This window comes from Apteryx mantelli, chromosome 10 (genome assembly GCF_036417845.1).
Source record: "Apteryx mantelli isolate bAptMan1 chromosome 10, bAptMan1.hap1, whole genome shotgun sequence".
NCBI classification, from domain to species: Eukaryota; Metazoa; Chordata; class Aves; order Apterygiformes; family Apterygidae; genus Apteryx; species Apteryx mantelli.
In genome coordinates, this window is record NC_089987.1 from 25,085,053 (window position 1) to 25,111,011 (window position 25,959).

General features: G+C 44.3%; 1 protein-coding gene across 3 annotated transcripts in view; it reads right to left on the reverse strand.

The window, feature by feature from the left end:
• EDC4 (enhancer of mRNA decapping 4) overlaps nucleotides 1-25,959 on the reverse strand; it is a 39,959-nt gene that overhangs the window by 5,966 nt on the left and 8,034 nt on the right. For 2 of the 3 annotated variants that reach the window (XM_067302812.1, XM_067302815.1), the window contains exons 5-25: nucleotides 24,787-24,976; nucleotides 23,596-23,743; nucleotides 22,955-23,059; nucleotides 21,284-21,393; nucleotides 20,610-20,693; nucleotides 19,951-20,046; nucleotides 18,817-18,919; nucleotides 18,138-18,318; nucleotides 15,838-15,910; nucleotides 15,272-15,363; nucleotides 14,411-14,607; nucleotides 11,923-12,011; nucleotides 10,966-11,119; nucleotides 9,500-9,963; nucleotides 7,705-7,806; nucleotides 6,568-6,720; nucleotides 5,141-5,177; nucleotides 3,925-4,105; nucleotides 1,919-2,074; nucleotides 939-1,054; nucleotides 14-179 (exon numbers count right to left, since the gene is read on the reverse strand). In XM_067302812.1, coding sequence (XP_067158913.1) covers nucleotides 14-179; nucleotides 939-1,054; nucleotides 1,919-2,074; nucleotides 3,925-4,105; nucleotides 5,141-5,177; nucleotides 6,568-6,720; nucleotides 7,705-7,806; nucleotides 9,500-9,963; nucleotides 10,966-11,119; nucleotides 11,923-12,011; nucleotides 14,411-14,607; nucleotides 15,272-15,363; nucleotides 15,838-15,910; nucleotides 18,138-18,318; nucleotides 18,817-18,919; nucleotides 19,951-20,046; nucleotides 20,610-20,693; nucleotides 21,284-21,393; nucleotides 22,955-23,059; nucleotides 23,596-23,743; nucleotides 24,787-24,976 — 2,997 coding nt within the window. The remainder of the gene's footprint in view (nucleotides 1-13; nucleotides 180-938; nucleotides 1,055-1,918; nucleotides 2,075-3,924; nucleotides 4,106-5,140; nucleotides 5,178-6,567; nucleotides 6,721-7,704; nucleotides 7,807-9,499; nucleotides 9,964-10,965; nucleotides 11,120-11,922; nucleotides 12,012-14,410; nucleotides 14,608-15,271; nucleotides 15,364-15,837; nucleotides 15,911-18,137; nucleotides 18,319-18,816; nucleotides 18,920-19,950; nucleotides 20,047-20,609; nucleotides 20,694-21,283; nucleotides 21,394-22,954; nucleotides 23,060-23,595; nucleotides 23,744-24,786; nucleotides 24,977-25,959) is intronic. The other variant, XM_067302813.1, reaches the window with a different exon arrangement.

Genomic DNA, 25,959 nt, shown 5'->3' on the forward strand with positions numbered 1-25,959 from the left:
AAAACCTACTCACATTCCTGTGTGCCCTGCTTGAAGGTTTCATTGATTTGCTGGAACATGGACTGGCAGCTCTTCTCAAAGGCTGGCAACACAACGCTTTGGAATGCTTCCCTGTATGCTGACTGGATCGGTCCTTGCAGGGTATCAGCCGTTGCCCTCACAACAGTATCTGTAAGGTTCTTACAAGCACACACAGAAGAGGGTCCAGAAAATTAACAACATCCTGCATCCTGCTGCAGGACAAAGATGTGAATGAACATTGTACATCCTTGCAACACATGCACACCAGAAAGGACAGTCCAGTGTCAGTCAGATGCATGTGTTCCCCTGAGCAGCCGAACTCTTTCCATTGATCAAGCTGCACTACAACTATGGCAGGCAGATAACCTGCCTGCTGACAGACTGCCCAAGAACATCACTGCTTCCCTGTAGCTCAGGGGAGGCAGCACAGTCAGGCTGGGCTCCTTTCCTCTTCCCCAGCTTCCCTCCCACAATCCACTATTCCCTCTGCCAAGGCAAGCAAGCTTCTGCTCTCTAAGTAATGGAGAAATGGAGAACAGAGTGGAGGGCAGAAGAGCAAGACAAACTTTCACCACTTGGCTGACTGAGATAGTCCTAAAAACCAGTAAAGAAAAACTCTACTCCAGTACTAACAGCAGTAGTGAGAATCTCTACTCCAGTAGAAAATGAACAAGTCAGTACAAAATGAACAACAAGTAAGTTAAAGAAAGGGCTAATGAGGCAAAGGAGGCAGGAGAGTACAGAACTCTCCTACTCTCCTGATGAGGCTAGAAAAGAGCTTTGTTTGATCACTAGCAGCTAAACAGACCTCAGACCCACCTGGAGAGACAGGTGAGGAGAAGAGGTATGAGGAGTCATTAGCCAGGGAGGTGACAGCTCAGTGTCCCCAGAGAAAGTTACAGTCTGGTTCTCCTTACCTTTGATTTCACTAGCTTGGTGATGTTCTCTTTCAGTGTGCCCTCAACAGCAGTGAGCTTGGTGGCAATAGTGTTACTTAGCTGGCCAGCAACAGGTTCCATGCTCTTAGAAATGCCTAGGCATAACACAAATAGGTCAAAGTCAAAGCTCTAAGCCCAGAGACAAACTTCAAAATCTGAGAAGGATGACAGAGTCAAACTCTTCCTGGAGGTGCCAGATGATACAGCGAGGGGCAATGGTCACAAGGTCTGGCTTGGGAGGCTAAGATTAGACATTACAGAATCCCAGAACAGTTGGGGTTGGAAAGGACCTCTGGAGATCATCTGGTCCAACCCTCCTGCTCAAGCAGCGTCAGCTAGAGCAGTTGCCCTGCCATTAGGAGAAACTTTTGTGCCAATAAGGTGGTGCAGCCCTGGAAGTCACCAGAGAGGCTACAGAATCTCCACCCTTGAAGATTTTCAAGACTTGTCCAAAGTCACAGCTGACCTGATCAAGGATTGTGGGTAGTCCTACTTCAGGCAGAAGGGTGGACACTAAAGATTCCAGAGGCCTTTCCCACCAGTATTTCTAGGAACCCTTCCTTACATGGAAGGGGCCTGTGTGTCAAGGAAGAGCAAACACAAGTTTAGGCTTGCTTCAGTCAAGTCTCAGCACTTCCAAACTCATTGGCCTCCTTGTGCCTTCCATCACAGAAAGGAAGGACAGACTCCAAAACCTTCATGGTTTATAACAAAGGTCATACCATGCTCTCTGGAAAGGTGTTCCCAAAAGTTATACCTCTGGGAGCCTCATATTCCTTCCACCCCTGTGCTTTTCTCAGACTCCATTGGGGCCCACAACAGCTCAAGGTGCACAGACTAGTCTTCCTGTAACTTAAATCCTATTTCATATAGTGCCAGCATTTCTGTACAGCATGTTTTCAATCCGTACTGGGCTAACTGTGGAGATCCACCTTCAAAATCCAGAAAGTGACACTTACACTGGGGTACCGTCTTCTTCATCTCTTCACGAATGGTTCTCTCCAGACGATTACACACTGCAGTGGAGAGGGACTGAGAGAGCTGCTGAGAAAGATGCTCCTGGAGCTGTCCATTGCGCTGCTGTCCTTCTGTCAATGCTCTGTCTAGTCTCCTCTCTAGTAAGTACACACATTAAGGAGCACAAACAATAGATTTCCTCTCTGCCAGCAACACTCCCATCCTACAAAGATGGACACTAGCCTCACCTCCAGAGGCTCAATGAGAGTGAATCTACAGTGCTGGTGAGAGAGGAGTTTAGAACATGACTGATGTGTCTCTGCAAATAACAGGATTCTGTCAAACAGACGACCAGGATGAGAAAAAAGCTCTGGAGGAAGATAAGGCTGTAGTAGAAAAGCCAAACAGCTAAGAGAAGCTTGGCAGCAATGCTCCCTACAGAAACCAAGAAATCTAATATCCATAAAAAGCAAATAGGTAAAAACTTTTCTATGGGATGGAATCGGTGGAGACATGGACACAAGTGATCTACTGCAGGGGAGCGAACGTGGCCTTCATAAAGGTTAGCCATACTTCATGGAGCAACTGTATTCTCTGAAGGGACCAACACACAGATATCAAGATGCATGTGCAACTTAAAAAAAAACAAAAAAAAAGCAAAAAACCCACAACTCTTTTTCCTAGATCCCCTACCAAAGGCTATTAAAGAAAATTAGCTGTCACAGAATTAAGAGGTAAGATCTTCCAGTGAATTAAGAAAGGGATGGGAGGAACAAATAACAGGAATACACAGTCACTTTCCAAAACAGAAGGAACTTATGAGTGAAATTCACTATAGGGGCCTGTGTTTTTCAGCACAAATCAGCCAGAAACAGAGATGGTAAAACTTACCATACAAAATTATTCACCATCATCAAAACTAAAGCTGACTGCAAAGAACACAGTATTTGCTGAAAAGACAATTCAACCACTGATGTAATTCAACGTAGATATGACATTGTGAAAATAGGAAAAAGGGATTCTAATACTACAGTATAACTATAGACTCTGAACTTCAGGAGAAAGGTAATTGAATTATCTATGAAAATATCAGCCTCATGGTCAAAACAGAAAATCAAGGCCAATCACCAGGAAAAACAGAAGTCATTGTCAAGTCATTGTAGAAATCTACAGTACACCAACATCTTACATGTGGTAATAGTTCCTCTCTCTTTTATATAAAACTAGAAAAGGTACAGAGCAGAGTAATATGGATCATCAGTTAAGAGTGCCTTCAGACAAGACATGAAATAGGCTAGTGTCCCCTCAACAGCAGAGTGGGATGTGACGAAACTTATAGCAACAGACATACAAGAACCGATTACTCACAACACAATAACCAGACATGAAGAAATGATCAGACAGCAGGCTCAAAACCAAATGAAAGCACTTTTCAGACAACACATAAGGGACCTGTGGACCTCAAAGCCACCAGAAGTATATATGTATGGTGGTCAGATGCAATTTCTGTTTCAAATGAAAGGAGGACAGGATCACCCCATAAACACACTCTTCTGCAACTGCCACTGCCTAAGGTAGGATAATGTAGTAGATGCACCTTTAGTCTACTCCAGCATTGCAGCACTTGAGGTCTTAACGGGTAACTGAAAGACTTTAGTGGCATGGACAAAGGAGCAGTTCTTCTCCATTCTATTTCTGACTTTCTTGCCCTTGAAAAGGGATGGAGATCAGTCAGTGATTGAAATAGTTGCACTGCAGCCAGGCCTTCTTCTAACATACCTATGGCCCACACTACTAAAATCTTTGAACTTTGTTAGCTCTTCTCATGTCTCATTTGTCTTGCAGCCCTCCGCTGCTTAATTCTCAGGCAACATCTGCAAACACCTGAGTGATTTTAACATTTTAGGTTAAAGGGTCCGGAGGAAAGAGAACAATGTCTCTGAAAAGCAAGTCCAGAATACCTGGCTTGTGCGATGCACACCCACAGAAAGTTTCCTAGAAAGGATACGCTCCTGCTCCTGTTGGGAGTCAATCACCCTCTCCACATGGCCCATGAGGGAGCTCTGAACTGCATCCAGGTGATCCGTGAGTCTCTGCAACAGCTCCATCTGGTTCTGACGCAGCTCAGAGAGCTCCCGCTGTTGGCTCCTCAATATGCACATCAGCTCATCCTGGAACTCAGGTGTCATCTGTGGGTGGAGAGGATAGGCACTCAATTCTAATAAGATCAGAGGTCAATCAAGTCAAGATTTCTGCTAGGTAGTGAGTTACCCCATGTGCCCAGGACACAAACAAGGCAGAAAAATAGGCATTAAGTTGGCCTTGTTCTAAGACTTTTGTCCCAAGAAATAAACTAATAATGCAAGGTACATGAAATTCCCACATGGACTTCACAAATGGCTGCTCAGAATATCCTAAACTGTTTAGATTCAAGACTCCCTTCAAAGCTCTGGCATCTAAATGGGAGTAGGACAAACCAGATCCTATTCACTTTCGGCCACATACCAAGAAAGAGAATTTAGAACTCTGATGTAAACAGGGGCCTCAAACAGTTACAAAAGAGCTGTGCAATCAGTGGAGTAAGAAGGAGCTTCCCTAGAGCGCTTTTCTCAGTTCTCTTGTATGTTTATGAATAACCAAACAACTGGAGAAGTACACATCTGTAGTTCACAGGGTCTATTCATCTGCTCAAAAATCTAAAGGTGGCATAAGTATCCAAAGACAATTCAAAGAGCGGATGTAACTCAGCTGAGAGCATTTGCTGCCCAATACGAAGGTGCTATCAACGGGGATAAGAAATTCCAGGAGGCTGGTTCCATTCTGATCCTTAGCGTGTTGGGAACAGCTTGTCCTGCTGATGATGCCTGCAAGTCATCTCATCAGGGAAGAAGAAATGAGGGGTGGAGTTTCAGATGAGACAGGGCTCGTGAGAACACAGAAATGCAAATCGACATGTGAAGGTAAGGAGGAAGACATTGTTCTGGACAACACTGAGCAGCTCCTTCTCGGCTGCACAAGTCACAGAACTGAGCAATGCCAAGAAACTCTGTAGGGAGGTGCAAGTGCCCAAGCACAGCCCCATTTCAGCCTGCCCAAGCACAGCAGATGCCCTTGGTAGCTGAAGGAACCAGGATGGTCCTTCCTTCAGGTCTTTAGTGAGCCAGTAAACAGAGCTGGAGCATCAGGCCCTTGGGAGGGACTGCAGAAGTAGCTCTGTGACTCACCTGGTTGTTGGATGATCTTGGTGACTGGTTCACATCCCTGAAAATAAAAATAAAAAAGCAGTAATGTAATTAGGTCAATTACCTGCTCTGATTATCCAAGTCCTCTGCCAAAACAGACCACACACCTTATAGACTGTTTTAGATTTTATACTTCAGCTCATGCATTTGTTTTGCCTAGTATAACATGAGAGTGACAGGATGTGATGTAAGCCCAATCCCTATAGCACTGACTCCATCATTTCCACTATTCACAGGCCTTACAGACTGGTCTCTTCACAGGGATGTTTGCATCAAATGGCAGAGATTTTTGCCAAGCCTTAATGAGGACTGCTACAAAGAAAAATGCACACCAATTTTTCAGCCTTACCCAAATTCAAAACCAGGGAAGCCATTTGAGCTTTTGAAGGTTTCTTGATATTTTACAAAGAAAAACCTAGTACTCATTTGTTAAATATAGAATTAATGAGCTTCATATCATCTAGAATGACTCCAGCTCTCAAGGAGAGGAAACCAGTGATACCTTCTAGCATAAACAGAATAAAGAAAACCACTGATCCAGTAACACTGGGAGAGCTGTATGAATCACCTATGAACAACCTATGAACAACCAAACACTATCAGAAGGAAAGTGCACATTTGTAGTTCACAGACTGGATCCATTCAGCTGCTCAGAAAGGACTGAGGCAGGAAAAAAGAAGGGCGTTTCTGAGGCTGAGAACTTCTTGGTGTCACAGAAAGAGACCACAACAGAAACTTAATGCCCAAATCCATCTTTCCTGAGATCTGCATAGCTAGAATTCCAAAACTACCCACAGAGCCATGGGAGCACAAAAAAAAGGAGAAAGCTATCTGCAGTAGCTATGCTACTTCTGTCAAGTTAATGCAGACAGGTTGATCAAGTTTGCCATGGGCAGATCTTTCTAGTCATCAAGTTTCAATTACAAGACATTCATATGGCCACGTTTAGAAATGCACAAAAGCAGCAAGTGGGTAACAATGGATAGATATTGTCAAATAGGGCCCTGTGCCAGCGTCCAGAAGCCAACCAGAAATCAAGGCCATGTTAAGCTATATCCACAGTGTTGTAGTTCCAATGAAGCCTTCACTGAAACAGGCACATGGATCCAGTGTCCCCCAGCAGTGTGCAATAGTGATTTACCTTCCACAAATTCTTCTGAAGCCCAGACTATATTTTGGACCAAGTCCCAGCTGGAAAGGTAGGACAGATCCTACTCCCACACTCCTAAGCAACAGCCAGTGTCTGAGTAGCCAACAATGCTTTCAGTGGGGTTGCAAATGGGGCAAGGCTGGGAACACTTAACCACAGCACAGCCTTAGACCCTAGTCTTGTTGCTAATGGCTATATCAGGTTGTGGCCCTACACAGCTGCTCCCACAGCCACCTGTATCCTAGCAAGCCCGGCATACCCGTCATCTTTCTTGCCCTTCCGTTTTAGCTTTGGGGAAGCCCGAGGGGATGCCTTGGCTTTCCAGTCCTTCACAGGCAGCCTCTGCGTAGATGCTTTGGCACCAAATCCACCTGATGTAGAAGCCAAACTTGCAACTTCATCATCATGGTCACTATGAAGGAACAGTAGGGGAGAGGACATCACTTGCAATACTGGACAGCATTAGCCTTCACTAAGGGAGAAGGGTTCACACTCTGCTCTGCATCCACACAGAGTCATTCAGCTAAGGATTCCTGCCACTTTGATCTTTAATGCAGAGACCTCTACAGGGCTCAGCATAGCCTGCTCCATTTTGATCCAGGACTGCTCAGGCCAAGCTTCAATGCTGCATGACAGGACCTGAAGGTCCTCTGCATTACAGACAACTGTGGGTCAGGCAGTGGAACAGAGTTCGATGCCTGTTCTTGCTGTAGACACACACTAGCACAGAAGCCCTGTGATGCAACTGCTGACCCAGTGGGGGAACCCAAGCATAGCGTATCCTGACAGTTTTACAGACAGAAAGCACCTAATGCAGCAAGTATTGCAGTAAGAAAGGAGAATCAGATGGAGCCTAGGAATTGTGTGTGGTCCTTGGTACCTTACAGCCTTTCAGCTGCTGGCCAGCTACACACTTTGGTCCGAACTGAAGCATGGATTACAAACAAGCCCTCAGCTGCCAAGCAGGGCTAGTTTGCCACGCACACAAAGGGTGGCCACAGAGCTTTAGGGGGGCTCATGACAGAGTAAAGATACCAAAAACAGGAAGCTATGACTCCTGAGGTAACCCCACTACTTTATTTTAAACCCAGTATTTCCATACTGATCCCTTAATAAGTTTACACTGATAATTAAGCCAAGATCGCTTCATGCTCTTATGAGCAGTACAGCCAAACCTTTCCCTACAGGGGATAAACTGGACAATTTCCAGAGGTCCATCTCATGATCAGCTGAAGTCATTAGGACATTATGGAAGCGGGACTGCATACACACATTAAGTCAGGAGACAAAGCAAAGACATTCACCCCACACGTGAAGGCTTCCTGGGGACAGAATCACGAGTGTAGCCTGAACTGAGTTCATGCAGGGCAAGAGAGGGGGCTGAGCACTCTGGTACCTTTGTTCTGCGCTAGCATCCTGGCTGTCATGCTGCAGCAGGTGGTAGCTGTGTCGGTGATAGGAAGAGCTCTTGTGCTTTTCTTCAACCTCATCCCTTGGGCTAGAGAAGAAAAAAAAAAGAATGAAAATACCATAATGAAAGTCTCCTTCAGCTGGATATTTGCTCACTCCACTTCTCATGGGACATACTGTTAGAAAGTCTAAAAATCTATTTGCACAGATCCAGAGAGCAGCACGTGTTTGGAGATACTAACACAAACTACTGCACACTTGTCTTTTGGAAGGGACAAGCAGTTCAGCTATGCTTCAGGCAGTAACCAAGAACATAATCTCCCAGCAACCAGTCATGCAGAAGAAGTAGTCCACCACTCAAAAGAGGCTGTACAGTGCATGCCAGTGGATATCATCATCTTGGGCTTGTTTTTCCTTAAGCAATACTGATCACTGGGGCAAAATTCAGTGCCTCTCAGTTCTCCCAAGCTTTTGAAAAGAATAGAGGGAAGCATGACAATTTGACAGCTTAGCTCTGCCAGATAGGATAGGACTGCAGTAGTGAAACCAGTCGGAGCTTCATAAAGGTTTTCAGAGCAAATTGCACATGCTTCTAAAACTAGGCCTATTTAAATTCATTATGCAGGAAGATCATTGAACAGAAGCAAGTACTTGTTACTCTCACGTAGGCTGATAGCTTGACTGAACTGAAACATGTCCAGTCAATTTTTTTTATTTATTTATTTTTTAATAGCAGTGAGCAAGTGAAATATCTCAGATCCAAAAATATCCTGATATTCTGTTTTGAGAAGTCCTAAAGAATTCAGAGAGAGTGGGATTAAGGAGAGTTGGGAACTCCCCAAAAAATCTTTTCTGGGCTTTGAATCATGAGCAAAAGAAAAAACACAGCATGAAGACATAGCCTCAGTGCCCTCCCCAGAGTCATCAGAACCGAGACTGTTTCTGAAGCAGTATCCTCAGCTGAAGAGGCAGAAGGACAGGCCTCTTGTAATTCTGACAGGGTACAGAAGAGCTCTGCATTGTTAGAAGGAATGCACTGACACTCCCAGCTTGCTACACCTGTTCAAAAGGAAGGTGTTTACTGACTCCCATGGTGCACGCAGCCCTGGTCTAGAGAGACTCAGGTCCATCTTGTGGTTCCAGTCCTGCTAGAAGACACGGACACTAATACTGCAATGAATCCTAGCACTGCCCCCAGCAGAAAGGTTTGCTTCTGATAAGCAGGCAGATGTGATGCTGCCCCAATCTGCATGCCTGTTCCACAGAGACATTATCATTCATTTCCTGACTTTTAAGGTACATTCTGTCTGATTTCTAATGCTAGCTGCACAAAGCCAATCACAGAAGAGAGACATACAATTAACCTATAATTAAACCTGCCAATTATGTGCTAATTCTTTCAAACAAGGCCTGCAAGGGGATCACCAGGGGTAGAATTTACCTTGTACTGGTTTTGTTTTCAGAAATTATGTTTAAAAAAAAAAGTCTCCATTCTCAGGAGAACACGAGGGCCACTAAAGGGGATATTTCACCTTGTTAACAGAGATCCCTTGAGTTGAAAGGGGTACAAGAGGGCACACACAGTCAGAGCTCGCTTAGGAAGTTTAGGATACAGCATATATAAACCAGGCACACAGGAAATTTGAATCATTGGGTCTTTCAAGGAAAAGGAGGGATGGAAAACTGTTCTAGCTCAACTGCAATATAAGAGCTTTTCACCAAGCTAGCAACCCAGGAAGTGCGAAGGAATTGCCCCAAGAAAGGCACACCCAAGTGACTACCTGTCCGCCATGCTGTTCCTCGTTTCTCTGGTTATGTCAGGAGCTGCTGGCCATGGCTGACTCACAACACTGTCAGAAGATGCATTTTCCTGAGTTAAAGCAGTCTCCAGTAATGATGGAGCATTCAGTCTGTCCACCTCTAGTTGAGGCATGTCCAAAGAGTGGTGGCTGTGATCAGAATTGTGCCGGTTCCTCGGAGACAGCAAATGCAAGGCTGAAGCAGCGGATGCCATACTGTCTGCATGATGACTGGGCTCCAGCACCTCTGCAGGGAGCCCAGACGGACCAGCTGCAAAGCTGCGCTGCAAGGTCTCGGAAGCAATCTCTGGGATATCTTGGGACATGGCTGTGGAAGCAGAGGAAATGACGTCTGGCGAACGTTCACGGGTGGGAGAAGCCTGAGGCACCACCAAGGGCTCCACTTCCTGCAGTTCCAGAGCTAGAGAGGGGTTTCCTGGCGTGACCTGAGTTCAAAACAATATAGCATAACATAACATCAAACAAGAGCTTTCAGCCTTCACAGAGACATCCCAAGACACTCTGGCACCTCTCACCAACTGCCGAACAACTGCCCTAGCACCAGCAATCACCTCTGAGGACAGCCAGGCTGTATCCCTTCCTCATGCGATACCTGTGCACCCAAAGTGTTCAGCAGATGGAGAAGGGCCCCAAGACTTGTAATGAGATTGTGCGCTACCACCTTCATTTGCTCCAGGATCCCTCCAATTTCTCAACGCAAAAGTAGCATGTTTTTTCCACATCTGTCAACTACTTGCAGAAATATTTACTGATTCTTCAGCACATAAGCCTCCTCCTATCAACATTCTCCTTAAATCAAAGGGACCCTTGACTGGCACATAAGGGAATACAGAATTAGACCCAAAATTATACCGTCTCCCAGCAAGGCCAGCAACACACACAACTAAGTTCTAGTTTGAACACACTTCCAAAAGAAAATTTAACGCTGGTTCTACCTCCCTGACTTGCTCCCCAATCCTTCCTCTTTGAGGGAAAAGAACTGGTTAGTTTTAATGCTGAGTGTCTCCAGAACTGAAAGATTTCAGCTTTAAGCTTTGGTCATAATCTGTTTTACATCACACCAGGAAAGAAAAATTTAAGAATAAGAAATGATAGTTTCAGACCCATAAGACCAATAAGAAGGAAGAAACCTTTCCAGGTAGCACTGTCTCCTAACACACAGACTGACAATTTCTGACTATCACGATAGAGATAGCATAAGCTAGAGCTGTCTCTAGTTTTCAGAGACATCCTGCTTTGCGGCAGGGTCAGGCTCCATTAATAGACTGATAAACCAAGCTGCAGATCTATGCTGGCAGCTTTGCTTTCCAAAGAGTAGATATTGGCCCTGCTATTATACAAATAAGCCTCATTTCAGCTTGCAAAAGTCTATGGAGAGGTACCACAGCCCATGAGGAGAAAGAAGCAAGCTGCATTTGGAGCCTTACTGAAACAGGTGCCTTTGGTGTTAGCTTGTCAGGGAGGCCAGGGATAAGAACTGAATGGCTCCTAGGACTGGTTTGAAGACTGCTGCTACTGCTACTCAGCGTGAGGCTGGTGTCCAGCTGCATCTTGGGGCTCACTGTTAAGTCTTCCGACGCCCTGTACAAAACAGACAAAACCAAATCAGGCAGGCCAACTTAATGATACAGATCTGCATTGAACACTGCAGGTGAGGAGTCTGGATTCCCAAGTCAATGGAGCAGCCAATAGAGGACCCAACCCAAATTTCATCAGTCCTCTCCAAGCTCTCTCCTCTTTACTCTGTGGTCAGTTACTCCCTGTCAACTAGCAGCTGCATTTCCTAGTCACCATACGGGCCAAAAAAAGTCTAAATGGAAACAAAGAAAAGAGGGGCACTGAAATCTGTTTGAGGAAGTATTAGAATTTGAGGGGTCAGTGAGACAAGGGACCCATTATATCTTCAGTTCACACTGTGGGGAGTTTAGGGAGAAACAGGACACTAGAGAATAGGTCCTTAGTCTTTTTCCCTGACCCTAGAAATGAAGTTTTTCCTTATTAGTTATGCAGCCCAACCCACCTCACCCCTGGCAAAATTTTTCTGAGAGTCCCAACTATCCTTTCGTCCTTGATGCCTGCAGTGTTCCCTTACCTGTAAACAGTGACAGCCCTTTGGGAGAAGCATGGAAAGCAACAAAGTTGAGATGCAGTAAGAGAATCCCTACGAGGCACAAATGAAACACTATTGTTGGCCCCTTGGATGACAACAGGCATGCTCCAAGCTGCCTTAGGGATGCAAACAGTTGCCCATACAGGGGCTCTGGGACTCAGGCCAGTTTCTAACTCTGCTTAATCTTCTCTCTTGCAAGATAAACTACAGCTCTGTTCCACCCTGCAGGACAGTATTAGTTCAGCTGCAAAGGAATATTTAATGCTCTATTTACCTGGGCATAGAGGTGTCAGTGACAGAAGTGCTACTCATGGCTGTGACTGCAGTCAGGGAACTGACGCTACTGCCTGGAGATACAGTGATCTACAAAAAATATATACAGAGGTCAGAATGTGACAAGAGTCCAACAGCAGAACTTAGAATGCTGGTCCCAGAAGAACTCCCAAAGAATCTTTGGCAAAAGAAGAATAAAAATGTTGGTGGAGTGTGCTGCTGGGATGCACAGGTGCTGGTCAAAGGCAGGCCCCAATATATCCCCATCATATGACCCACAACTGCTTGTATTTAGCTAAGACACAGAGAACAATAAGTTACTTTAGGCACACTTGCAGTCCAAAAATGAAGTGGCGTTCTGCAGGGCTCAGCACCAGGTCACATTTTATTGTTCAAGCTAGACTGCTCCTGTCAAGGTCTGTTGCCATTGGCGAGGCCAGAATCTGCCTGAGGTTTGGATCCTGCTACGTAAGCACTACCAATAGGTGGTAAGGGAATGCATAAATGCACAGAAAGGGGTATTGCTCACCTTAGCCGGCTAGCAGTATAGAGCACAGCAGGATATGCTGACCTCTCTGCTGCTTCTGGCTACCAAGAAACAGCTACAGAGGTCACCGACATATGCACAAACGTACAAAGCAGTGAAAGCCTGTTTGGCCAAGCTTCTGACTCTTGACACTTTTTACAGCATAGTGGAGATTAAGCTAAACCCAAGGCTGGTCCACACTACAATGCTCCTAGGTGCTGGTGCCAGCAGGAACAAGCCTGCCATAAAATAGATAACAATGAAAAGCCAGGTTTAAACTGAACATGAAGAGTGAGCTGGTCCTTGCAGCAAACAGTATGTGCAGTCATCATCCCCTCAACAACACCTCTCTACTCCCTTGGCTCATCTTCACGTTGGGAAAGCTATCCGCTCTCAGACACATAATTAACTTCTGCACTCAGCAACTTTGCTAGCAACATCAAAACCTTTATGAGGAGTTTAATTTATTCTTTGCTCCCCAACTTCTCACTGGGGGTGGGTGTATCTCAATCATCTCAGCACTAACTCCATTGCTCCACATCTCCATGTGCTGCCCATACTCACACAAGCTCCTCCAGCACATATATAAGCTGTGGTTACAACCTCTCGTTCCCCCCTTGGAAGCGGAAGCCCTGCCTGAGGATGGGCACGCAGAGTGCTGCTCATCAGCACTCTCACCACTGCCTGTAAGAACGATGTCAGCATGGCAAATAACTGCTGACAGTCCATTTCTCACAGGCAGGCAGGAAAAGCCCTTGCAAACAGCACAGTTTCACACCAGCTGAATTAAGCCCTTGTAATTATATTGAAGATCACTTTTCAAAGGGTATATTTTTAAAAACACTTTTTAAGATACATTTATTCCAACTTTAAAAGCACATGGGAAAACTAATGGTCACAAATTCAATGCAGAGATAAGGGAGGACATGCAAGCAAGCAAGAACATCTGAATGGGTTTAAGACAAACTAGCATGAGATTTGGATGCAGATTTGGACAAGAAGCAGTGAGCTCCAGCCCTTAAGCTTGTTGTCATAACCAAGAGGAGGCAGCAGAAACCTGCACTGAGGTAGGCAGACAAACATTGCCAGTGCCAGACAGTCTCTAGAGGTGCCCAGCAGGACCCAAAGGTGCATGATGCTGGCCCCACACATGTGACAGAGCATTAAGAGCAATTCACCATTTTCTGACTGCTCCATTGGAGCTCCACTGAGGAGGAAATGTTTGCTTATGGCTCTTCACAAAAAGACTCTGGTGCCCTTCTCATACAGCAAATCCTGAGGAATACTTCACTTACTTCCTGATCCTGAAATCCACGGAGCAAGTACGGAAGAACTGCCTGCAGTACAAGTTAAGGCCTGCTGCATCAGATCCACAGCAAGCCAACTCAGCAATCAACAGGATGCTGTTCAGCTTGTGGAACTGTTTCCTTTCCATCCAGACAAGTTTCAAAGTAAATCCAGCTAAAAACTCACTGCACTATTGGACTGTCAATTAGGAGATCTTATGCAGAAGATGTTCCAGTCCCATCTTCCCACCTGACCGTTTTAGACATGCATTCCCAAGGATCTTGTCGGACAGAACATGCAGAGACAGCCAGGGTGACAGGGTTTTTCTGCCATTATAGTTACATCACAACCCCAAACAGCATGCGTAAACCAGTAAAAGCAGTCTCCCAGCATAGATACAGTTATTCAGCATACCCATTATTTCCACACAACACAGCTACATCAGCAGTTTTGTAGTAAAATACAGCACTCACAACATAAGCTTAGGCCAGCCTGGCATTTTAGACAGGCCAACATGTCTTTATTCAGTGTTGGTTACACAAGGCAGTTTTTCTTCTGTGCTCTACATTCACTAGTTCTGCCTCCCTGAGTCATTACAGCCTAGAAAAAGTTCAAAAGGATCAAAATCCCAACCCATCCCTTGTACCACTATGTAACAGTGCTCTCCTCTGGTTACCTGTTGAAGAGATGTACTTGGCGTCATGAATGCATCTGGAGTCATCAACTTAGGCTTGGCATCATTTGAGAGAGAAAGAAAGTCTGCTGGTACAGGGAGATCGGCAATACGCCGTAAGTCTGGTTGAGAGCCGTGCACAGATCCCTTTTCAGATCCCAGCCCTTCTGTGCTTAGATCAGCCATATGGTCTGGAAAGGCTTCCAAAGAATAAATACAAACAAATTTACAGGAATTTCCCCCAAAAGCTAAAGCTTTAACTCCACAAAGTACACACTTATGCCATTGTCAACCATACTGGATGTCAAGACAACAAGCAGAAACCCTGCAACATCCACCTGAACTAATCAAAGTTAAGAGCAATGCAAATCCTGTCTTCTGCCTGTCAAAGAGTGGATGTTATCAGGCTTTAATAACAAGAGAAATTCCTTTCTTCCCTGAATTTAAGGCCAGTTTTAACAGCCACATCCCAGAATGGTGAATGATCCAAGAGAGCACACTGCACACATCCCTGTCTCCTCTACCCCCAAAGCTCTGGTGTCACCGAGATCTCTTCCACCTGACAAGAGAGAAACATCGTATTTCTGGAACCAGTGCCAAATCAACTAGGAAGGTGAACCTAAGTGTGCACAAAGCATTAGTGCTCCTAGCTTAACACATTCCCCCTGCTCTGTACTCACACTGGGCTCTAAGCAAGTGGGCTGCTTCTAAAGCTAGTCCATACTCAGAACCCCATACACAATGACACTTCTCTAATACAAAGAGGCATCCAAAGATGCCAGCAGGCCACCAACCTTCACACTCCTACCCCAGCAACCTTTAAAGGCCTAGAATACTGAAGACCCAGTGAACATAAACGCTCACCAAATTCTTCATGAGAACCATGGGAAGGTATGGATGCAGCCACGTCAGGACTATGGAGAGGCTGGAATCTGATCTGCACATCCTGTAGGGCCCTGTAGAAAATTCAGGCATCTCTGATTAGCTTATGAATCACCTACAGAAGCCTAAGGCTTAGAGGATTGCTCTTCCTGGAACTGATTCCTGTGGAATACACTTTAGTGCTTCCTGCCTGTGAGGGAAGAAGGAGAAGCTGATCTTTATTCAGCTGCGTCACCCAGTTCTGGCACCGAGAGCATGTCAAAGGTGCTGCCAGGACATACATATGTGCAGAACTCTGAAGTTGCTGTATGCTTGCAGCAACAACAACAACAACAACAAAAAAAACCTAGCTTGTCACGGCACCATGTTGGACCACTTCCTGGTAAGGACAGTCTGAACACATGGCAGCTAGAAGTTTCTATGGGTTCAAGTAGTTTTTATTATCAGTGGAAGGAATTGGTAAGTAAACAGCAGTTCATTTCTACAGGTCAGCGTGGGATTGGGACCACTGGGGACAGCTGCCCATGGTAGCTTCTAGGCATACTCACTTGGTGTGCACACAGAAGAGTTTTATAAGTACGCCTGCTGCCGACTCAACAGCCCCAGCTCCCTGAGCACCTTCTGGAAATGAGACAAAAATAAAATGTGAACTTGGATGGAAACTGCAAACAAACTACTAGAAAAACTTCACAGCAGATGAACCAGCAGCAAAGAACAATACAGCTCCATACAGCTTTGACACTTCTCCACTTCAGAGGTAGATTTATCCTATTATGGGAAAATGTATCCTATGCTTGCTTTACTCTTCACTGTGAGAGCAATCAAATTTGCTCTAATGAAGTCAAATAAGCCCCAAGGATGGGAGTTGGGGGCGTGGAAATCACCTTGCTAGGAAAACAGGAGGAAGCTGCAGTCTGGAACTGCCAGTAAGTTGTTCTGGCTGTTAAAGTGACTGGTTGGATACGTTTTAAAAGACACTCTCTGGCTTACATCACACAGAAGTTCAGACTAGGACTCAACCACCCTTCCCAGCTTTAAGCTTCAGTAGTTATGCAAAGCCCTGCAATAACTTTTTATCAGCCAGTGCTGACAACATTCACTGAATATTTGAATCAGTCCTGCTGCTAGGAAAGCTAAGGAGGCTGAGAAGAAAAGACAAGCCTAACTCTCCACAAAAAGCTAATTTAGGTATTCCTATGCAAATTCTCCAAATTAACTGAGCACCAATCTGCAACCCAAACTTTCACCTCCAGTCTGCTGTTGACTTGTTACTTGTATCAATCATCTTTTCTTCTATATTTCAGTGCCAGAGCCCCTACAAAAAAAAAGGGTACTCATATTCTTTTCTTTGGGAGCCAATGAGTCACTGATGCTGACAATAACACAAATTAACTATAATGATTATGTACCACAACAGGCACTGAGAAGCATATCATAAAGCTACACTGACAGTCCAGAAATCTCATTTACAGGAAATGCATTGATGTTATTCAAAGCACCTTTCCAAATTCTGCTAACAGAAAGGTAGGAGATCAGGAACAAGCCAACACTCCAAGAGAAGCAGCAAACAAGGAAGCTTGCATGGGATAATTTTCCACAGAAATCTGTATCATATCCATTGCAGTAATTGCCAGAATATGGCTCACACGTCTCTAAGAAGCCTTTTTTAAAGCAGAGCCCTCAGCGCTGCAAGCCCACATTTGTCATCTCCTCCCTTCTAAAGGGAGTTACTTGTTCATTTTTGCTGCAAGAAACTTTGTGGGTCTCAATCCACAGCTTGGGAATAAGCCTTCCAGTTGCAATGCAGAAGAATCTCTCCCTCTCTGTCCAAATGTAGCAACTCAAACTGCATGCTGTCCTCACATCCTGGCATAGCTCTGGCAATACAGTTCAGAAGCAATCAACTGGATCTCAGACCACGAGTTCAAACTTCAGATATTTAATTAAGCACAGTTTTCTCAGACAAGCAGTCACAGAAATATATCCTGCCAATTCTTCCAGGAACCCTTTTGCTCCTGTAAGCCTGCATCAGGCTGTGCTGAAGGGAGACTCAGCCCTACAATGTCAGAGGTAGGGCAATATTCTGCCTGTGTTCTGCTGAGAGCAAGAAAGCTATGTGATCCTCCAACCATCACCACTCAGATCCTGGGCAGCTAATCCTACACCTTAACCAAAGGGTCACTTCCACTGACTCAATCCTGCACAACCCTGCACTATTTTTTAGTAACAGAAACACCTCAGAGGAGTTTCCTCATAGTACGGGGCAAGGGCAATAAACTGTGGTTTGGGAATTTCAGGTTGGATATTACAAAAACATTTTCTCTAGGAAAGGGTGCAGCCCTGGGTCAGGACACCAGAGCACAGACAGAACCGCCATCTTTGGTGGCCTTCAATACACAACTAGATAAAGCCACAGCTGATCTAATCTACTGCCAGCAATATTCCTGCTTCAAAGCAGGAGGTTGGACCAGAGACCTCCAGAAAGTCCCCTGTAACCAACTCTACTGTGCTTCTCTGAAGTAATCCAGCTGTACAGCAGGAGTTTCGTACAGAGGAAGAGAAGAAGAAAGCGAGCCTTCTTTGAGAAAGCCAGAACCAGTCAGGAAAGAATCACAGAATCACAGAATGGTTGAGGTTGGAAGGGACCTCTGGAGATCATTTAAGTCGAACCCATCTGCTTAAGCAGGGTCACCTAGAGCACGTTGCACAGGATCGTGTCCAGGCGGGTTTTGAATATCTCCAGAGAAGGAGACTCCACAACCTCTCTGGGCAACCTGTTCCACTGAAAAGAAAGACATCCTGAAAAAGACATCCTGATCTCGCAGCAGCCAAATTCTTTGCCACCTACCCACAATCAAGTTGTCGTTTTCCTCTTCTGCTGGGAGCACTTCAGTATGCCTTAAGCGGCAGCGGCTCACTGCCTGGATGCCAAAGCTTAGGACTGGGTGGGTAAGGAGGAACTCAGAGACGGAGCTAAAGTAAGCTTTGCCCTCCTCTTGATTCTGCATCAGCTCCATCACATACAAGACCTGGAAGAATAAGAAACAGCAAGTCACTGGGATTTCAGAGCAGAGAGAGAGATAGAGAGAGCGAGAGAGAGCGCGCACATGCATTTGTACTATAAAGCCCAGCACCTGAAGACGACCTGGAACCATGGGAATAACATAAGGAATAAAGTCTGAGCCATTTAAATCTGAAACAGAACACCCAAGGGACCATAAAAAAAACCACACTGTATCTGAGTCAATGCTGATCAGGAACTCAATCCTACTGTGTCACATTCAGATTCCTGCAAACAAGAGCTTTACTTTAATGTTCAGAAATAATCCTTGAGGCTCCTCGAGATTAATCAGCCAAATTGTTAGTATTTGTCTTCTTACAGAGAAATAGCTGAGGCCAACCTCTGTGTGTTTTCAGCTGTTAATGTGCAAAGCCTAGACACAAGCAGCAGAACGAGTCACAGAGAAGGCTATTTCTCCTTCTGTCACCATTACCCACACAATCAGTAAAAAAAATAAGCCACCTACTTTTCTTTGCACATCACTCAGTATCAGATATTCAGCGGAGAGGTCGAGGCAGACTTTCAGGCTGGGAAGAATACTCATAGAGCTGAAGATGTCTGGAGAAAAGCTAGATCCATGAACAAGAGGGGGATGCAGAAAGTAAGGCATATCCACACAATCAGAACAACCGCTATGAAACTGAATTCATTAAAAAACATCTTAAGGAGTTTACAGCCATATTACAGTGCATCCACCCACTAGAATGAAAACATCATCACAGAAATTAATGCTGACATCAGCTAAGAGACCAGTAGGAAGATCACAGGACAGGATCTAATTATGGATTCTGAACATTTAAATGCAAAATGACAGTTTGTAGTTATTTAACATGTTCCACATTCATAGGAGGTCTGGGCCCAAAGCTACAGGTTTAAAGCCAGAGATCCACCAAACCAGAAGAACCCTTCTTAGGACTCTGACCTTCTGCAGTATGGGATGGAAAAAGCAGTACTCAGCTGTGTGCCACATTCTTCTCATTTTAGGAGGGCAATTCAGGAATGGCCTTACATGTGCATGTGACCTGAGAGCCCATGATTCACCAGCAGAAAAATAAAATCAAAGAATCTAGCAAGTTGAAGGAAGAGATGAACTAAAGGGGAATTTGAACTTCTGGAGCTATAGGGCTCAGCAAATAAGTCTTGTATAATTGCTTCAGTCCTGTCAACATAGCAGCTTCTAATTCTTTAAATCAGGAGAAGCACTAATAGGAAGAGATGCTAAGCTGGTTATTGAATAGCTAATTTTTTACAGAAGAAAGCACTCAAGGAGTGCTATTTGGAATTCCTCTCCTAGGGCTACAGGTATGATTGTGCTCTACAGACCAAAGGGAAGACAAAAGGTCTTAGTAACACCTGTGTGCCTGTATAACAGGTCCTGCACTACCAAAGCCTGACCTGGCAGTCTACCACAGCCCTCATATCTTTCAACAAATACGACAGATTGGCAAAAGAAGAGATACTAGCTGGGGCTAGACTCTATTAGAGATCAAGGGTCACCTTTGCAAAGCAAGCAAACCTAAAAGGTTAGAGCTTTACTATGATCCACTGACTCGTCAAACTAAATCTAACTGTTTAGGGGAGCCAGCATATCAACACCTACCGGACAGTCTGCAGACAGGTCCAAGACACAGTGCACCACATCTTCAGCTCTCTATTCTGATCTGCTCCTGTGATAAGAAATCTCCAGAAGGGAACCCTGCAGGTACAATACAAATAGATTGTCTTAAAGATCTGGTCTCTCCCACAAGGTCATTTCACAGAGAAGTTTCTCACAGTCTGCCCATGACTGGTTTTGCCCAACAGTGTCTTAAACTTCTCAGAAAACTTCTGCTTCTGAGGCACATTAAAAAAACAGTATAGCTCTCTCAGCCCCCAACAAACATAAGGCCATAACTGACTAATGAAAGAATAATAATAAAAATAAAAAAGCTCTTTTTGTCCATCAAATTTCTACTGCAGTTGATAATCGGCCATGTAAAACTGACGATACTACAAACCTGGAAAGACTCTATGACTCAGAATTTTCATTGCTTAGCTCTTCACAGTCCTGGAATTGACGCTAGAGTTAAGGTAACTTTAGGATCTGCTCCAGTGCCTTATTTTTCCATCACTAGATAACTTATTGCAAAAACAGAACAGGATTTGCTCCTGCCACAAAGCTAAATTTGTGCAAGTGCAATGCAATTACAAGGAAACCTCCAAAGGCAGAGTCGGAAGACATTGCTAAACTCTGCTACTCAAAGTAGACTGGGGACTTACTCTGGGTCTTGCTTTTTATGGTTGTCACAGAAGAGCAGGCAGGAGAGGGGCCTACCATCATGGGGTTTCCACTCATGAAGACACCTAGGAAAGAATCAGAAAACAGCAAGAATGCAGGGACTGGTGAAGGTGGGGTGGTGGGAATAAACGGTGGGATCTGAACATCTTATCACTTGTTTGAACAGAGCACTATGTCAGCAGTCACCAAGTGTTATCAACTGGTAGCTGTTTACAAGCTTATATAAATTGACAAGGGGATCACACCCCATGCAGCCACAGATTGTGATAAATAAATAAATAAATAAATAAAAAGTGGCTTTGGTTTGGTGTTTCAACAAGGACACCTTATATAAAAGACATCAACACCGAGACAAGCAGCTCAGAGACACTTTCTGCATGCGCAGGACAGTACAACAGAGTTTGGCCACAGTGTGTACAATGCACAGGACTCATGCTTCCAGACACAGCTCTTTGCTTTTGTCTGAAGTTCACCAAACTTTAAGCTTGTGTGATATTCAGTGATATAACAGCACTCTTCAGCCACAAAATACTTTATAAACATTCACCCTGTATCTTCATAATGACCTGAGAGTGATTTTGTAACAAGGAAGAATCTCAGAGAGAAACTGCTGTTCTCTATTTGAAGATCCCCCATCTTCTAATTCTCCAGTTACCTTGGCTCATCTTGTCCCTCAATATAGATCTGCCAGAATTTGACAAAACCATCGTGGCTTGCTGTGGCCAACACAGTTCCATCTGGAGAAAGTGCTCCCTCACTCAGGCACTAAACAGAGAGAGAGAGAGAGAGAGAGAGAGAGAGAGAGAGAGAGAGAGAGAAGTTATTTTATAACTCTTCAAGAAAAAAAAAAAAAGAATACTGTCTTCAAACAGGAATTTGACTAACAGTCTGGTAGGACAGGAGGCAAGATACCTTTAACCCACACCTCACCAGGCAACTTATCCCTTCACAGAACTGACAGGGCATTTTTTTAATCCTAGTCACCTTTTCCAGAGAGAAATTTAAGTGCAATAGATAATGCTGCTCCTGCTTCCACTGTCACTCATGTTACAATCAGGGCTCATTTTGCTTTGGGATCTTCTGGCTGTTCACAGTCATTAAATACTTTGCTTTACCTAGGTGATACAATTACATTCTCATCATCCTGTTCAAAAAGTGAAATTAGTCTCTTTCCAGTTTTGTCCTTTATATTCAAAGCATCACCTACTAGATACCCAGCCACAGTCCTGGTCCACACACTGTACTCACAAATACAGCTATATTCATTAGGGGAATGAGAGAAGAGTAAAGATGACATTGGGCTTGCTTTTCCCCTTCTCATCCAGGAATAAATCACAGCAATGTAACAGCATTCCATTTATCAGAAGATAAAATAAAATAGGTGAAATACAGCTCAGATTGCCAAACAGGCCCTTGGAAAGATAGGCCTTTTTTCCTAGAGTCATTTTCAAAGGAAACGACTACAAGTTCATCTTGGCTCTTGAAACAAAGGTCACTTACTACGTGCGCACGTACCCATAGGCCACTGGCTAAGAAACTATTTTACATCTATTTTTTACACCTATTTTACACCCATTTTACATCCTAAGAACTACAACTCCTGATATTCTAAAACCGAAAGAGAACCTACGTGATCTGTAACACACCATGTCAGGAGGGCTCCAAACTTTTACAGAAATTCAAGCATAGGGGAGAGCACTAAGTCTCCAAGAGGAGTTAGCCTGAATATTTAAACTCTCCTTTGATTACTCTAGCAAAAGTTTTCATGGTCTGATACAACACTCCTCCAGAGGTGGCCTTCTCAGACTGAGATAAAGAAGGAGGGTGAGGAGGGTTGGAGAGTTAACAGTCAACTATGACAAATGCGAGATGCCTCACTTCACTTCCAAAAGCAGTGGCCATGCCCACTGGACATGCCAAACAGAGAGGGAAAGAAGTGATTTATCACCACCGTGGATTTAGCTTGTCACAGTCTTAAAACGTGAACAAGTTTGACCTGTAAGCCTAATTTCAGGAACGATACTCTTGCCCATCTCAAGCGCCCAAGACAGATCTGGAAGTCCCTGCTGTAAGCAGCCGCACAGAGGATGCACTACGTTAGTCAAACAAGAAGTTAAGAATTTCAGCTCAGCTCAGCCCAACTCCACTTGCTTTGTTTGTATCACTTATTGATATCTAATTATTTAATTGCAATGTGTAGTCATGCCAGATAGATGACTTACTACTGTTTTCGGCACTGCTATCTGGGGAGAAAAATCTTCCTCCCTGCAAGTATCCCTGTTTCCTGGGAGGTTTGAAGTAGTAAACAAAAGGAATAGGTTTTTACCGTGCTGTGACCTTTCACTACAATGAAGCCTTCTTTGATGCTAGGCACTTCCACTGGCCAGGAGCTGTTGTTTGTTCGAATAATGTCCAAATCCCACACCTCTGCCTGAAAAATAAACATGTATGTACACAGGCTTATTTCTACAACTACTGGATTCATCCAGTCAAGGATTTCTTATATTCTTACCTTATTCTTATATTCCAGTCCAATGGCAAGTTATGTGATATAAACATTCATAGTTCCAACCGATTTTGCCATGAGAAGCTTTCCCACACCCAGCTGTACTTAGTATAGGTAGCTGTTTGTGGCAGTTACAGTTGCTGCTCACCAACCTCCTCCCCCGGGTACTGACTCAGCCTGCATGGAGATGAGTGATCCTCTGGCCCTCCACATTTTGTTTATATTAGCCACCTATATTTGACGATGGGCAGAAGTTATCACTTTCCTTCCGCCTGAGCCACTGAGAGAGATAAGCATGACCTCTTTTCCAAACAGAGAAGTCCTGCCCCTTATATTATGGGAGGATTCCCAGATTGGATTAGACAGAAAGCATTACACCTATAACCACATGGGCTCTTCCCTTCATTCCCCTCTCCCTCTAACAATAAAAAGGGACAATGTTTCAGTCAAGGTTTCCTTACCCTGTCCTCGTGCAACAATGCCAATGTTTGACTTCCCTCTTCACCACTCTCCTCGTTATCATCTGGGATGAAAGGACACCAGATGATTCTTCGAGAGGTGTTCAATGGGGTATTGTCAGGTCGTTTGATGTTCACTAAGATCTCCTCTCTGATCACCGCGGTTAAGGAACATAAAACATTCTGTTACTGATGTTCAGCAATAACCTATTTGGTTGTGGTCCTCTGCCAAATACTTTTGGACATCAAGCTTTTCAGATCACTGAGATTCCAAGAGAAATCAGTTAAAAGGATTCTACTAAGAAGGCAGGCTAGCTTTTCCTCACTGGCAGAAAAGAGTTAAGCTGACAAAAGTTAGATTCTCATAATTTTCATTTGCTGGCTGCAGATCAGAGCAGGATAGTCACAACAGAAGTACACAGCCACATTTGAATGTGCAATCCAAATGACTGTCGATGGATTAATGATTTCATCTAGCATTACAACAACAATAAATACCACAGAAAGACAGAAAAGCTATCATGCTGCCCTAGGCTGAGTGCTCCAGTTCACCCACACAAAACAGATCTTAAACTACAAACACCTTTGTTTCAGTTGCTTTTGAAATGATTGCACACATCAACGAGAAAATTAAGACGACAAAACCCAAAACACCACATCCTATAGACTGATGTGCTTCCCAAAAGCATTGAGCAGTCACTGCTAGCAATTACAAGGAAAAGGTTTATGGTAGTCAGTCAAACCTTAAAATCAATTTCAAGACCATCAAAAGAACAGGGATGGCAGTTTTGGAAGGAAGTTAAGTGAGTGTCACATCTTCCTCTCCAGAAAAGTAACTGAGGAAAAGACCTAGGACTAGACAAATGTGAGTAACAAGCTTTGCCACATGGTCAAATGGACACTGCCCAGGTGTAAGGCCAGCTAGCACAGACCCACTGATGCTAAAATCCTCCTCGCTAGTTAATTTTGCCTGGGCCAGGAGGAACACTGCGATGTCACTCCCAGAATTTCAGTACAGGCACAGGTTGACTGACTGGATGCTTCTTTGATACTCTGTTGGATAGGCAAAACTACCGACCGACCTCCCGCAAGCTGATATTCTGAAAGGGCTATGCAATAAGTTGCAATTTTGAGGCTGCATTCACATCTAACCATTACACAAACATTGATATGAGGCTTGCTTTGACAAGATACTGAATTTTCTCTTTATCCATGGCCAGGCGCCAGACAAAAAGGTTGCCAGCCTCATCGAGGCATGCCAGCTGGTTGGAGTTGAGATGAGCAAAAGCCAGGTCTGCCACACCGCCTGTGAATCCTTTCAGCAAGGTCCGCTCAGCAGTGCTGACGCTCAACACCCGCACCATAGCGGAGCCATTACTGGCAGCTGCAGAAAAGACAGAAGGGAGAAGTCACCATTCATCTGTGCAGTTTCCCTACAGGACTGCTTTTATTTTCAGCAGCCAGTCCATCATTTCCTGCTTCCATCCTGCTATCAGCTGTCACTGGTGGCACACTGAAAATCCATGCCAATAGATGCTACATTAACAAACCCTTTCAAGACCCAGGACATGCACAAACATTCACTGCACTTTTCAGCTTTGGAGCAGAAGGAGGGAACTGCTGCAACAGAAGAAGGATTTTGCCTGCCTTTTAAGGGGCAGCTCAGTTTCCTACATCTCTTACAGCTTCTCGAACACTGCAAATTCTGAGTTATTCTACTTAAAAAGTCAACAGAAGTTCATTCCAAAACAGAAGGCCACTGCAATGTTTCTTTACAACAAGCACTGACATCACAGCTCACCAAGGACAGGATTCTTCTCATGGAAGACTCTTTCATGAAATGCAAGATCTAAATCTTTATCACAAGCTGATGACAAGGCTATCAAACTTCCAGGATTGACCTCCAGTGACTGTGGATTAATTGTAATTGTAATTTGATTTTCAGTAACTGGACTAAAGAGTCATGGAGGCGCAGGTAGCTCAAATACATCTTCTCTAAGGGCAATGTGAAATCATAAATATTCATGTGGAAAAAAGTACTGCTTTTTGGTTTGCATAGCTAAAAAGAAAATGCTCTAGAGTGCGCATATTTGGACCAAAATTTCCAACTTCCCCATTTCACACAAGCATCACTATAATGCAAGCAGGTGACCCTACTGTTTCCACTTCTTGATGCCCAAGTCAGCCCTGGCAGATCACTCAACTTTCCGTATTTTACCGCATGCAGGCTTCAATACAAAAAGGCTAAGCATCCTAAGAACAGCTACTCTAGAATAACCTCACTTAGATAAAACAAAGAAATAGAGCAGTAGATTTTGTAAGAGACCAGACAAACTGATGGGGTGCCATTCTAAGAAGAAAGGGAAG